At 43.5% G+C, this 14,919-nt stretch overlaps 1 protein-coding gene across 3 annotated transcripts in view; it reads left to right on the top strand.

Moving 5' to 3' along the window:
* Positions 1-14,919, top strand: part of LOC134357043 (NUAK family SNF1-like kinase 1) — an 84,558-nt gene that overhangs the window by 35,569 nt on the left and 34,070 nt on the right. For 2 of the 3 annotated variants that reach the window (XM_063068354.1, XM_063068353.1), the window contains exon 2: positions 14,768-14,888. The exons of the other annotated variant lie outside the window; for it this stretch is intronic. In XM_063068354.1, the coding sequence (XP_062924424.1) occupies positions 14,768-14,888 (121 nt within the window). The remainder of the gene's footprint in view (positions 1-14,767; positions 14,889-14,919) is intronic. 3 annotated transcript variants of the gene reach the window in all.

Genomic DNA, 14,919 nt, shown 5'->3' with positions numbered 1-14,919 from the left:
GAGTGTGCCGGGCTTTAGATGTTTCAAAAAGAACAGAGATGGAGGCAAAAGTGGTGAGGCGAGGCATTGCTAATTAGAGATAGTGTCACAGCTGTAGAAAAGGACAAAGTCATGGGGGTTTCATCTACTAAGTCAGTGTGGGTGGAAGTCAGAAACAGGAAAGGGGCAATAACTCTACTGACATACACAAAAAATGCTGGTGAACACAGCAGGCCAGGCAGCATCTCTAGGAAGATGTACAGTCGACATTTTGGGCCAAGACCCTTCATCAGGACTAACTGAAAGAAGAGATAGTAAGAGATTTGAAAGTGGGAGGGGGAGGGGGAGATCCAAAAATGATAGGAGAAGACAGGAGGGGGAGGGATGGAGCCAAGAGCTGGAATGTTGATTGGCAAAAGGGATACGAGGCTGGAGAAGGGAGAGGATCATGGGACAGGAGGCCTAGGGAGAAAGAAAAGGCGGGGAAGCCCAGAGGATGAGCAAGGAGTTATAGTGAGAGGGACAGAGGGAGAAAAAAGAGAGGAAAAAAGGGGGAAAGAGAAAAACAAACAAATAAATAAATTTAATAAATAAAGGATGGGGTACGAAGGGGAGGTGGGGCATTAACGGAAGTTAGAAGTCAATGTTCGTGCCATCAGTTTGGAGGCTATCCAGATGAAATATAAGCTGTTGTTCCTCCAATCAGAATGGGAATGGGACATGAACACTGCATCCGGTGCTGTCAATGCGGCCATCTATATATTGGCGAGACCCGACGCAGGCTGGGAGACCATTTCGCTGAACACCTATGCTCTGTCCACCAGAGAAATCAGGATCTCCCAATGGCCACACATTTTAATTCCACGTCCCATTCCCATTCTGATATGTCTATCCACGGCCTCCTCTACTGTCAAGATGAAGCCACACTCAGGTTGGAGGAACAGCACCTTATATTCCATCTGAGTAGCCTCCAACCTGATGGCATGAACATTGACCTTTCTAACTTCCGTCAATGCCCCACCTCCCCTTTGTACCCCATCCCTTATTTATTTATTTATTTATTTATTTACTCTTCCCCCTTTTTTCCCTCTCTTTTTTCTCCCTCTGTGCCTCTCACTATAACTCCTTGCCCATCCTCTGGGGTTCCCTCCCCCTCCCTTTCTTTCTCCCTAGGCCTCCTGTCCCATGATCCTCTCCCTTCTCCAGCTTCGTATCCCTTTTGCCAATCAACTTTCCAGCTCTTTGCTTCATCCCTCCCCCTCCTGTCTTCTCCTATCATTTTGGATCTCCCCCTCCCCCCTCCCTTCCACTTTCAAACTCTTACTATCCCTTCTTTCAGTTAGTCCTGACGAAGGTCTCGGCCCGAAACGTCGACTGTACCTCTTCCAAGAGATGCTGCCTGGTCTGCTGCGTTCACCAGCATTTTTTGTGTATGTTGCTTGAATTTCCAGCATCTGCAGATATCCTCCTGTTTGCATTTTTAAAATAAATCTACTGGGTGTTTTTTTTTATATAGACCACCCAATAGTAACAGGACCACCGAGGAGCAGATAGGGAGATAGATTCTGGAAAGGTAATAATAACAGGGTTCTGTCTGTATCTTGTTTTACGGCGGTTGGCATCCAGCTTAATGGTGCATTACCGCCACCCTCTGCTCCAGAATGTGCTGTGGTGGGAGATTTTAATTTCCTAAATAATTAGTGGCATCTCCCTAGAGCAAGGGATTTAGATGGGGTGGAGTTTGTTAGGTGTATGCAAGAAGATTTCCTGACACAATATGTAGATGAGCCTACACAAGGAGAGGCTGTACTTGATCTGGTATTGGGAAATGAACCTGGTCAGGTGTCAGATCTCTTGGTGGGAGAGCATTTTGGAGGTAGTGATCACAAGTCTATCTCCCTCACCATAGTGCTGGAGAGGGCTAGGAGCAGACAATTTGGGAAAACATTTAATTGGGGTAGGGGGAAACATGTTGCTATTAGGCAGGAACTTGGAGCATAAATTGGGAGCAGGTGTTCTCAGGGAAATGCACAGCAGAAATGTGTCAAATGTTCAGGGAACATTTGCATGGTGTTCTGCGTAGGTATGTTCCATTGAGGCAGGGAAAGGATGGTAGGGTTAAAGAACCATGGTGTACAAAGGATGCAGAAAATCTATTTGAGAAGAAAAGCTTATGAAATTTTCACGAAATTAGGTACTGTGAGAGCTCTGGAAAATTACAGGGTTGCCAGGAAGAGCTTAAGAATGAAATTAGGAGAGCGAGAAAGAGCCATGAGAAGGCCTTGGCGAGCAGGATTAAGGAAAACCCCAAGGCATTCTACAAGTATGTGAAGAGCAGGAGGATGAGCTGTGTGCGAATAGGACCAATCAGCTGTGATAGTGGAAAAGTGTGCATGGAGTCGGAAGAGGTAGTGGAGGTACTTAATGAATACTTTGCTTCAGTATTCACCAGGGAAAAAGACCTTGGCAATTGTGGGGATGACTTACAGCAGATTGAAATGCTTGAGCATATAGACATTAAGAAAGAGGATGTGCTGGAGCTTTTGAAAAGCATCAAGTTAGATAAGTCACCGGGACCGGATGAGATATACCCCAGGCTACTGTGGGAAATGAGGGAGGAGATTGCTGAGCCTCTGGTGATGATCTTTGCATCATCAATAGGGACGGGAGGAGTACCAGAGGATTGGAGGGTTGCAAACGTTGTGCAAAATGACTCTGAACACCTGGAAGTAATTAGAAACACTTCAAAGCATATAATTAACAAGGCAGATAGGGGAATTCTATTTATTTATTTAGATATACAGCCCAGAACAGGCTCTCCCAGCCCTTCAAGCTGCGCCACCCCAGCAAACCCCAACAACCTAATCATGGACAAATGATAATGACCAGTTAACCTACTGGTACATTTTTGGACATTAGGAGGAAACCCAAACACCAGGGGGAAATCACATATGCCTTGGGGAGGACATACAGAGGAGAGTGGAATAAAACTCTGAACTCTAACACACTGAGCTATTATAGCATTGTGCTGACCGCTACACTTCTGTGGTGCCCATAATTTTATAAAGTGGTATTCTAGCTACATCTAGTGATATTAATTTCTTTCATATCAGTAGATAGAGGAATTTTATCAAGTAATTGTTTAATATCACTAAGGTTAATTTTCAAGTTTATGTACTTCTGTCAGCCAAAGGTTGTGTCCAGGGAAAAGAAAAATAGGAAAGAATCAGGAAAGGAACAGCAAAAGGGAATCACTGTTGTAGCCCCTTGGTAAGCCTCAGGTTCACTCAACTCACTGTGGTCTAGGGGAAGCAGCCTTCGGCCCTGCCAAACTGGGTAATCAAGTTTGTGTGGATGCTGTGTGATGTACCCCACCCCGCCAAATAACAGACAATACACCATATATGATGAAATGATTACACTTTATAGATCTTACTGGAACTATGTAATTAATAGAGATAAAATATAAAAGGAAAATAAAAGGTGCCAAACTTATCAAAGTTCAGCCACTTCATGCACAACAATTGGAGCTCAATTAACGGAGTCTTCTTTCCACCATTCGATCCCCTCCGACCCCCTCGACCCGTCGCCTGGGACTAACCACGGTGGTCAACCAGATGCTCCACACGAGTCTGCCTTCATCTCCTCTCCTCGCCGAAGACCCTGGGCCTTGGACTCCCGCTTGGGGTCTGTTGCGCCGCCCAGCTTACAGCATCGCGTCTCCTCTCTCTGCCCCCATCTGCAGAGCTGAGATAAGGGAGTACCTTGAAAGAGAAGAGACAGGATAGGGGCAAGTAGCAGGAGGTGGAAAGGGACGTTAGAAAGGCACCAGAGAAGTAAACTGAGTAAATAAGGGTAAAAAGCACAAGCAGAGCCACTATTTAGTGTGATCAGATAAAGCGTTGCCAAGATTTATTTGCTCTTGATGGAGAAATCTTGTTTTGCAAGAAAAATCTAAGGTGGCCAGATGTTAGATTTTACAGAGGGAATCTAGGGTAGACAGAAAAACTGAGGTAAAATATAGTAGATTACAGTTCATTGGGACCAGTACATTTTGGCTTAATTAACAGGGTGACTCAGTTAGCTGAAGTTTCATGGAAATAGTTAAGAGGTATTGAAAATATAAGCTGATACAAATTATGTAATTAAATGAAATACAGAACAAATTCAAACACCACCAATAGTAAGAGAGTACTATAATGCTGTGTATTAGTTCCCAGTAGTTATCTACAGAGCAATTCATCCAAGTTACACAATGAACAAAATCAGTGCAGACAGCTGGTGCAGACAATGGACCGCCTTCATACAATACTTTCAACAGTTGCATCCTTCACATCATTGTTTTCATTGTAACATTCAAGATGATTGTCAATACCTTCAAATTCTTTGCACTTCCTAACTTCTTGAAGTATTGAAATTGCTTCATTTTCTCTCCTGGCCGATTGAGGCATCTCCAAGCATGAAAGCTTGAAACCATAGTGAGCAAAACAGTTCTGACTTGTCTTAATGCTTATTTTGATGAATATCAGTGACAAACATCACTGTTGTTTGAACACAAACACTCGCAACTGATGCTATTTATTAACTGTTCGCTCTAAGAATGGTGTAGTATCTAACGGCCACACAATGTGCCAAACTGTCACTAGCTGGAAACTGTTTGGCAACAGTCTCCTGCCTCACTTAAGCAGCATAGTGTCCCAAATAAGTGAAGGGAATCTTGGCAATTTTCTCAATCACATTTTGTTCTTCAGAAGCCATCTCAAATAAACACTGCACTGATTAACCGACAGCACAATAACTGGAATCTACTGTATTCCTAAAGACTGACTGACTGAGGGGAACTCCAGTGATTGTAATTCTAGCAAAATTCTTTAAGCGACTGCAAGCAGAGTAATTGTAAAAACCTTCATCAAGTCAACAGCTAGGTTAATATTTACTGGTTTTCATCAGTTAAGTTTTGGTTTTCTTAAGTATTAGTGTTGAACACATGTTGTTCATAAGCACCATGAGCCTCAAAATATCTGTTGAGATCTGGGAATGGAATTTGCAAACATTCCTAGACTGAGATACTCTTGAAATAACCTGTACACATTTCTGGAATGCTACAGCAACGTGCTTTTCTCTGTAATGGTCTAACTGCAAAAAAAACTCTGATAAAACTGTTATCAGAAAGTGTGTTCATTCCAACTGAAAGCAATGCTCTTACTTTAGGGCATGAATTATGCCTGATGGCATTGACTGCCGAGGCCTCCCTCACTGATGGTTAATTGACTGAAAGCAATTCAGAATGACGACACCAGATCTGAATTTGACCTTCAGGTCGATAAGTAAGAGGTAACATTTCTAAATTAACAGCATCCTAAAACAGTGCAAATCCACAGAGAGCTGTGGATGGTGGTGAGCCCAAGTGCGGAGTAAGGTCTAGCATTAACTCAAGACAACACAAGCAAAATCCAAAGACAAACCACAGAAATAGAAATCCTACAATTAAGCATGAGTCCTATAAGTACAGACTTTCCATGAAGGAATGTAGCAGGCAGTAATTGGTAATCTGAGTCTTAATGGGAGAGTGGCAGCTAACCATACTCGAAAGAATTGGAGCACTTAAATTTGAGTACTTGCCACTGTTCAGTTGGGACCATGACAGAAGCCTCCCTCCAATTGTTGGCTCTTGATGGCCCAGAATGATCAGGATGGTGCTGGTGAAAGGTAGTGTGCATGACGTCTGATGAAGCAATCCAGTTTCTTTCTTCTGGGCCGTACCCCTCCCAATCCACGAGGTACTGCCTTTTACCCCAAATAATGCAGGTGTCCAAAAGTCAACGGACTGTGTCGGCAGGATTGTCCGTCAACAGTCTGGGAGGCGGAGGTGGTTTGGGAAACCAGAGCTAAGGGGCTGGCACTCGAGGGCTTGAGGTGGGATAGGTGGAACGTGAGGTGAATCTGCGTGGTTCTTGGGAGTTGGAGATATAGGTAACTGAGATGATGTGCTGCAGGATTTTGAATGGACTGATGTAATGAGGGGGCAATTTTCTGTATTCAAATCACATGGGGAGATCGCTAGTTGAGAGCCTGACACACTGACTAGGAAGAAATTCTGGTTCCTGTCTTCTCCAGTGGTTGGCCGGGTCTTGATGTTGCCACAAATTGTCCAACATCTTTCACCTTAGCCCACTTCTGGCGACATATTTAGAACAGTCGGTCCTCTAATGGTAACCCCACCTCCGCTTCTTGTTTTGAAAACAGTGGAAGACTATACCCAAAATGGCATTTGAAAGGCAACATCCCAATAGATAAATGTTGAAATGTGTTGTGCGCAAGCTCTGCCCAAATCAGTTGTCACTCCAGGTGATAGGGTTCCCTGAGGCTAAACATCTGAGTGTTCTCTCTGAGTCCTGCTGGGCCCCCTCCATTTGCTTATTGGTCTGCGGATGGAAACTGGGTGACAGACTGGCAGAGGCCCCACTGAGCTTGCAAAAGGCTTTCTAAAGCCTAGAGGCAAACTGGGGGCTGTGAGCTTGGTGGTCTCTTAAGCCGATGGTAGTTTGCGAAAGGGTATGAAGAGACGGATCTTGGAGCATCAGTCTACAACCATAATGATTACTGTATTACCCTGAGATGCCAGAAGTCCGTAGACATGTGGGACCAAGGAGAGTAAAAATGCAGAGAGGCTGAAGCCTTGATGCTGTGTTCAGGGTTCTTTATTTTGTGTGCAGACATCTCAGGTTAAGACATGTTCTTAGGTATCTTTAGTCATGCCTGGCCAACTTTAACATCTCTGGACAAACTCTAGGGCGTGAGCCGCCCCTGGATGCCCAGCCAGGTTCGTTGCATGTCCCCAGTTGAGCATCTCCAAAAGAACAGGTTTGAAACAAAGATGTGTCTGGGAGGACCATTATCCTCCATGTTGCTCTTGGGCTCGGTGCACTATAATTTATGTTTCAGCGATGACCGCCACCACTCTAGAGTTGGAATTAGCTTCCCCACTAGGTACTTTAAACTGTTGTGAGAGGGCATCTGGTTATTGATTTCCTGATCTGGAGTGATAAGGAATAAGGAAGCTGAACCTATTAAAGAACAGGGAGCAACATGCCTGCATGAAATTCAGCCTCTTCACTTCCACAATGTAGGCTAGGTTTTTGTGGCTGGTCCATTCCACAGATGGATGTTTGGACCCCTCCAACCAGGGTCAGTTTAATGGCCAGCAATTTCCAATGTCACAGTTTGCCTCTGCGGGTGGAAGACATCTGAGGTAGAAGGTGTAGGGATGTGGTTTGTGGTCCAAGGCAGCTCCTACTCCCATGTCCGACCTGTCAACCTTCATCACAAAAGGTAATTTTGGTCTGGTGGAACTAGGATAGGTGCAAATGTGAACCTTTGTTTTAACTCTGCAAAAGGCACCTTGGCCTCTGGGGTTCAGCAGAAAGGCCCAGTAGATTTCATGGTGAGATTGGTAAGTGCCACTGCCACTGAACTGAAATTCCAGGTGAATCGCCTGTAATCACTGCTGGAGTTGTTTCTGAGGTGGGTTGTGGACAATTCCACATGGTGTGGATCTTATCAGGGTCCATTTATAGCTTGCCATTAGATATAACAAACCCAAAGAAGGAGACTGTTGATAAATAGAATTTGCTTTTTTTGAGCTCGATGAATAGTTGATCCTCGAGAAGCAATTGTAGAGCCTGCTGGATGTGTTGGACGTGTTTTTGAGTGGAGCAGGAGAAATTTAGGATATCATTTAGGTAGACAAAGATGAAGTGGAACAGCATCTCCTGAGAGCATCACTAATGTAGTCTTGAAATATCGCTGGAGTGTTTGCCAGCCTGAAAGGCGTGACCAGTATTCGTAGCAGCCCATAGGTGTGTTGAATGCTGTTTTCCAATTGTCTCCCTCACAATGCACAATAGTTTGTTGGCGCTACAGAGGTCCAATTTGGTAAATATTTATAGCTCCCTGGAGAATCTCAAAGGCTGTGTTTATGAGATGGAGAGGATACCGGTTTTTAACAGTGGTCTTATTTAGCCCCCTATAGTTTATACAGTCCACCATTCTTCTTGGTGATCAAGTAAGACTCGGCCCCAGCAGGAGATGTGGATGGTTGAATAAATTCAGACATCGGAGCTTCTTGGATGTAGACCTCCATGACTCTTCCCTCTGGGGCCAATAGGTGCATAATCATTGTGGGTAGAGCTAAGAAACTGCAAGCGTAAAAAGACCCTGATGGGAGTTATATACAGACCTCTGAAGTAGCAAAGATGTGGGCTGCAAATTACAACTGGATGTTCTGGGAGCAATTCAGAAGGTGCAGGATAGAAACATCATAAAGAAAACGCATGTCAAAAGTCAATGTTCAGATAGTTATGGAGAGATTTCAATATGCAGGTAGATTGGGCAAATCAGGTTGGTGCTGGATCTCAAGAGAGGGATTTGTAGAATAGCTGCAAGATGACTTTTTATAGCAGCTCATGGTTGAATCCACGAGGGGATCAGCTATTCTTTTTGGCTGTAGTGCAATGAACTGGAATTGAATAGAAAGCTTAATGTTAAAGAACCCCTAGGGTCAATGATCATAGTATGATAGAACTCACTCTGCAATTTGAGAAAGAGAAGGTAAAGTCAGATGTATCACTATTACAGGAGAGTAAAGGGAATTGCAGAGGTATGAGAGAGGAGTTGGCCCGAAATGATTGGAAAAGAATACTGGCAGGGATGACAGCACAGCAGCAATGGCTGGAGTTTCTGGGAGCAATCCAGAAGGCTCAGGATAAATACATCCCAAAGAAGAAGTACTTTAAAGGTGGGATGACACAAATGTGGCTGAGAAGGAAAGTCAAAGCCCAAGAGAGGACATATGATAGAGCAAAAACCAGTGAGAAGTTAGAGGATTGTGAAGCTTTTAAAACCAACAGAAGGCAACTAAAAAGTCATAAAGCAGGAAAATATAGAATATGACGGCAAGCTAGCCAATATCATTAAAGAGGATACCAAAAATTTCCTCAGAAAGAGTAAAAGAGAGGCAGGAGTAGATATTGGACCATTGGAAAATGATTCAGGAGAGTTAGTAATGGGGGATAAGAAAATGGTAGTTGAACTGAATAAGTATATTGCATCAGTCATCATTGTGGAAGACACTAGAAGTATGCCAGAAGTTCAAGGGTGTCATAGGACAGGTGTGAGTGAAGTCATCATTACTAGGGAGAAGGTGCTTGGGAAACTCGAAGATCCTAAGGTAGATAAATCACCTGGACCCAGATGGTCTACACCCCAGGGTTCTAAAAGAGGTAGCTGAAGAGATTGTGAAGGCATTAGTAATGATCTTTCAAAAATCAATAGATTCTGGCATGGTTCTGGAGGACTGGAAAATTCAGATGCCACTCTACTCTTTAAGAAGTGAGAGAGGCAGAACAAAGGAAATAGTTAGCCTGACATCAGTGATTGGAAATATGTTTGAGTTGATTGTTAGGATGTGTTTTCAGGGTACTTGGAGGCACATGACAAAATAAGATGGTCACCATAGTTTCCTTCAGAGAAAATCTTGCCTGACAAGAGGACACAGGTTTAAGATGCTTGGGAGTAGGTACAGAGGAGATATCAGGGGTAAGTTTTTTACGCAGAGAGTGGTGAGTGTGTGGAATGGGCTTCCAGCAACGGTGGTGGAAGTGGATACGATAGGGTCTTTTAAGAGACTCCTGGACAGGTACATGGAGCTTAGAAAAATAGAGGGCTATGGGTAACCCTAGTAATTTCTAAGATAGGGACATGTTCGGCACAACTTTGTGGGTCAAAGGGCCTGTATTTTGCTGTAGGTTTTCTATGTTTCTATGTTTCTAAGTCTGTTGGAATTCTTTGAAGAAATATCAAACAGGAGAATTGGTGGATGTTGTGTGAATTTTCAGAAGGTCTTTGACAAGGTGCCACATATGAGGCTTCTTAATAAGTTAAGAGTCCATGGTCTTACAGTAAAGATACCAATATGGATAGAGCCTTGGCTGATTGGCAGGAGGCAAAGAGTGGGAATAAAGGAAGCCTTTTCTGGCTGGCTGTTGGTGACTAGTGGTGTTCCACAGGGCTCTGTGTAGGGACCACTTCATTTTTCATTATATTTTAATGATTTGGATGATGGAATTGATAGCTTTGTTGCAAAGTTTGAAGATAGGTGGAGGGGCAGGTATTTTTGAGGAACTAGAGAGGCTACAGGAGGATTTGGATTAGGAGAATGGGCAAAGAAGTGGCAGATAGAATACAACGTTGGGGAGTGTATGGTCATGCACTTTGGTAGATAAAATATAAAAGTGTAGACTATTTTCTAAATGGAGAGAGAATACAAAAACATCTGAAGTGCAAAGGGACTTGGAAGTCCTCATGCAGAGTTCCCTAAAGGTTAACTTACAGGTTGAATCGGTGGGTGAGGAAGGCTAATGCAATGTTATCACTCATTTCAAGAAAACTAGAATATAAAGGCAAGGATGTAATGTTAAGGTTTTATAAGGCACTGCTGAGGACTCACTTGGAGTAGTGTGAGCAGTTTTGGGCCCCTTATCGTAGAAGGGATGTGCTGACATTGCAGAGGGCTCAAAGATGTTCACAAAAATGAATCCGGGATTGAAAGGCTTGTCATATGAGGAGAGTTTGATGGTTCTGGGCTGTACTCACTGGAATTCAGAAGAATGGGGGTGACCTCATTGAAACCTATCGAATCTTGAAAGGCCTTGATAGAGTGCATGTGGAGTCTATGATAGGTGAGTCCAAGACCTGAGGACACAGCCTCAGAATAGAGGGACGTCCATTTAAAACGGAGATGATGAAGTATCTTTTAGGCCAGGGGGTGGTGAATCTGTGAAATTTGTTGCCATGGGCAGCTGTGGAGGCCAAACCATTGGGTACATTTAAGGCAGAGGTCGATAGAACACAAGAAATAGGAGCAGAAGTAGGTCATCTGGCCTGTCGAATTTGCTCTGTCATTCAATAAGATCATGACTGATCTGGCCATGGACTCGTCTCCACCAACCTTTCTTTTCCTCATAACCCTTAATTCCCCAACTATGCAAAACTTGATCCAACCTTGTCTTAAGTGTACTTACTGAGGTAGCCTCCACCGTTTCATTGGGCAGAGAATTCCAAAGATTCATCACCTTTGGGAAAAGCAGTTCCTCCTCATCTCCCATATAAATTTACTCCCCCGTATCTTGAGGCTATGTCCCCTAGTTCTAGTCTCACCTACTAGTGGAAACAACTTTCCTGCTTCTATCTTATCTATCCCTTTCATAATTTTATGTTTCTATAAGATCTCCTCTCATCCTTCTGAAGTGTGTACAGTCCCAGATGACTCTCTCTCTCCTCGTAGTCTAACCCCTTCATCTCTGGAATCAACCTGGTGTACCACCTCTGCACCACCTCCAAAGCCAGTATATCCTTCCTCAAGTCAGGAGACCAGAACTGCACACAGTACTCCAGGTGCGGTCTCACCAGTACCCCGTACAGTTGCGGCATAACCTCCCTGCTTTTAAATTCAATCCCTCTAACAATGAAGGCCAGCATCCCATTTGCCTTCTTGATAGCCTGCTGCACCTGCAAACCAGCCTTTTGTGATTCATGCACAAGCACTCCCAAGTCCCTCTGCACAGCAGTATTCTGTAATTTTTTACCATCTAAATAATCTGATCTTCCATTCTCCCTTCCAAAGTGGGTGACTTCACATTTACCAACATCGTATTCCATCTGCCAGACCCTTGCCCACACACTTAACCTGTTTATATCTCTCTGAAGACTCTCTTTATCCTTTGCACAATTTGCTTTTCTAATTAATTTATTGTCCGCAGCAAACTTAGATACACCACACTCAGTCCCCTCTTCCAGATTCTTAATGTATATCATAAACATTTGCAGGCCCAGCACTGACTCCTGCAGCACACTGCTCACAACTGAATGCCAACCTGAGAAACACTCATGTATTCCAACTTTCTGCTTTCTATTGGTTAACCAGTTCTCTATCCATGCAAATATATCACCCCCAGCTCTATGCATCCTTATCTTATGAATGTCTTTTATGTGGTTGACCCGGTTGGTGGCGTAGTGGCATCAGCGCTGGACTTCGGGACGAAAGGTCCCGAGTTCAAATCCAGCCAGGTCCCCTGCACATTTTCCATCCGTGCTGGGTTACGAGCTGGTGATCTCTTTGGAAACTCACCTGGCAGAAGGCAATGGCAAACCACTGCTGTAACTTGCCTCGTACATGGTTCCCAACAATATCAGAGAGGCGTGGAGGGAAATCGTCCGCTAACTGGAGAAACTCTGGATGCGACGTACCTTTCCTTTTTATGTGGCACCTTATCAAAAGCCTTCTGGAAATCCAAATGAATTATGCCTCTGTTCCCCTCTACCCATTGTGCTCGTCATATCCTCAAAGAACTCCAGTAAGTTTGTCAAACAGGACCTGCCTTTGCTGAATCCATGCTGCGTCTGCCTGATGGATCCATTTCTTACCAGATGCCTCACTATTCCTTTCTTGATGATAGCTTCAGGCATTTTCCTAACTACAGATGTTAAACTAACTAGCCTGTAGTTATCTGTCTTTTGCCTACATCCTTTCTTGAACAGTGGCGTGACATTCGCCTTCTTGCAATTTGCCAGGACCTGCCCAGAGTCCAGAAAATTTTGGTGAATTATCACCAAAGCCTCTACTATAACTTCTGCCATTTCCTTTAGTACCCTGGGATGCATTCCATCAGGACCAGGGGACTTGTCTATCTTTAGGCCCACAAGTTTGCTCATCACTACCTCTTTAGTAAGAGCTATTGTATTGAGGTCCTCACCTCCCATCGCATCCATAACATCTCTCTTTGGTATGTTAGACGTGTCCTCCACCATGAACACTGACACAAAATAGTCATTCAAAGTCTCTGCCATTTCCTCATTACCCAATATTAATTCCCCCTTCTCATCCTCCAAGGGACCTATATTCACTTTAGCCACCCTTTTCTACTTTATATAATTATAAAAACGTTTTGTAATTTTTCCTTTCTTTATTGATCACTTAGTGGTTCTTTGTTACTTTTTAAAGTTTTCCCAATCTTCCAGTTTCCCACTACTCTTGGCAACTTTGTACGCACAAGCTTTTAGTTTGATGCCTTCCTTTACCTCCTTATTTATTGATGGCTGGCTCTCCCACTGTTACAGGTCCTTGCTTTTAACTGGAATATACTTTTGTTGAGCACTGTGAATAAACCTCTTTGAAACTCTTCCACTGTTCCTCAACCGTCCCACCATGTAGCCTGTGTTCCCAGTCTACCCTATCCAAATCCTCCCTCATCCCATTGTAGTCCCCCTTGTTTAGGCATAATACACTGGTTTAGATCAAACTATTGCAACCTCCATTTGTATGAGAAACTCAATCATACTGTGATCACTCTTTCCAAGAGGATCCCTAACTATAAGATTGTTAATTTTACCTGTCTCATTGTACAGGATCAAATCTAAAACAGCATGGTCCCTTGTAGGTTCAGTAACATGCTGTTCAACAAAGTCCCCCATGATAACTGCTGTTCCATTCTTACATGCCTCAGATATTTCTCTGTTTATTGCCTGTGCCACTGTAATGTTATTATTCAGTTGTTTATAGGCAACTCCCACCAGTGATTTTTTTCCCCTTTACTATTGCTAATCTCTACCCAGATGGATTCACCATTCTGCTCCTTAGATCTTACATCGTCTCTCTATCGCCCTGATCTCATCTTTAATTAAGAGCGCCACCCTGCCTCCCTTACCTGCCTGCCTATCCTTCTGTATCACCTGATATCCCTGGATATTTAATTCCCAATCATCTCCACCCTGCAACCACGTTTCTGTAACGGCCCTAAATCATACCCCTTTGTACTGATTTGTGCCACAAGTTCACTGACCTTGTTACAAATACTATGGGCATAAAGTGCCCTAACACTCAGTATGCTTTTAAAATCTAGTAATCTTTGTCTTTTTTTGCACATGACTTTTCTGCACTCCACCCTTTTCTTTTTTTAACTTTCACTTTCACTTTATCCACATTTTTCTCTTTTACTTTATCCATACTTCTCCAATCTGATTGGACAGGGCATGAAGGCAGGAGATGTGGGCTGAGAGGGGTATGGATCTGCCATGTTGGAACGGTGGAGCAGACTCAATGGGCCAAATGGCCTAATTCAAACTCCTATATCTTATGGTCTTGCGATACTGCTTTACAGCACCAGCGGCTGGAAGATCAGGGTTCAAATCCCACTGCTGCGTGCAAGGCATTTGTACATTCTTCCCGTGATCTCAGGGTTTCCTCCCACATTTCAAAGATGTACAGATTTAGGTTAGTGAATTGTTGGCCTCCAATGCGGATGCCTATCAGTGAAACGCCTGGGGATCAGAAACATCGAAGGTATGTGTAACCACATACTTCAAATAGTGATTTGGAGCTCTTAAGACAGGTCTGTTGAATCAATGTGACCATTGAATCACTCCTAACAGGTGGACACTTTGTCAGCAATCCTAAACCATTTATCTCTCCTTTCATGTACAGGCTTTACTGAGGGTCTGAAATAAAATGTACATTGCTCCAAGTTCATGTCATTGGTATGTGGTGAGCAGGAAGTCTAATTTCTATGAAGGACAGATCTCGGTTGCTGCTGGGTTCATTCGACACAGAGATTGCCGGAGTTCTGGAGGTGAAGGAATTGACAGGCTATGGGCCAGTGCACCCATGAACTTGCTGAATGGCTATTTCCTGCTCCTCATTATTTTGTTCATCTCAATTTCTGGTTTTTTGCAGGTGGCCATTAAATCTGTCCAAAAGGATAAGGTTCAAAAAGAACTGGATTGGATCCATATTCAGCGGGAGATAGAGATCATGTCATCTCTTAACCACCCCAATATCATAAACATTTATGAAGGTGAGCATCATGATATTTCTAGAATCAAAGG

Source organism: Mobula hypostoma, chromosome 15, assembly GCF_963921235.1.
Source record: "Mobula hypostoma chromosome 15, sMobHyp1.1, whole genome shotgun sequence".
NCBI classification, from domain to species: domain Eukaryota; kingdom Metazoa; phylum Chordata; class Chondrichthyes; order Myliobatiformes; family Myliobatidae; genus Mobula; species Mobula hypostoma.
This window is presented reverse-complemented; position numbering and strand designations above follow the sequence as displayed.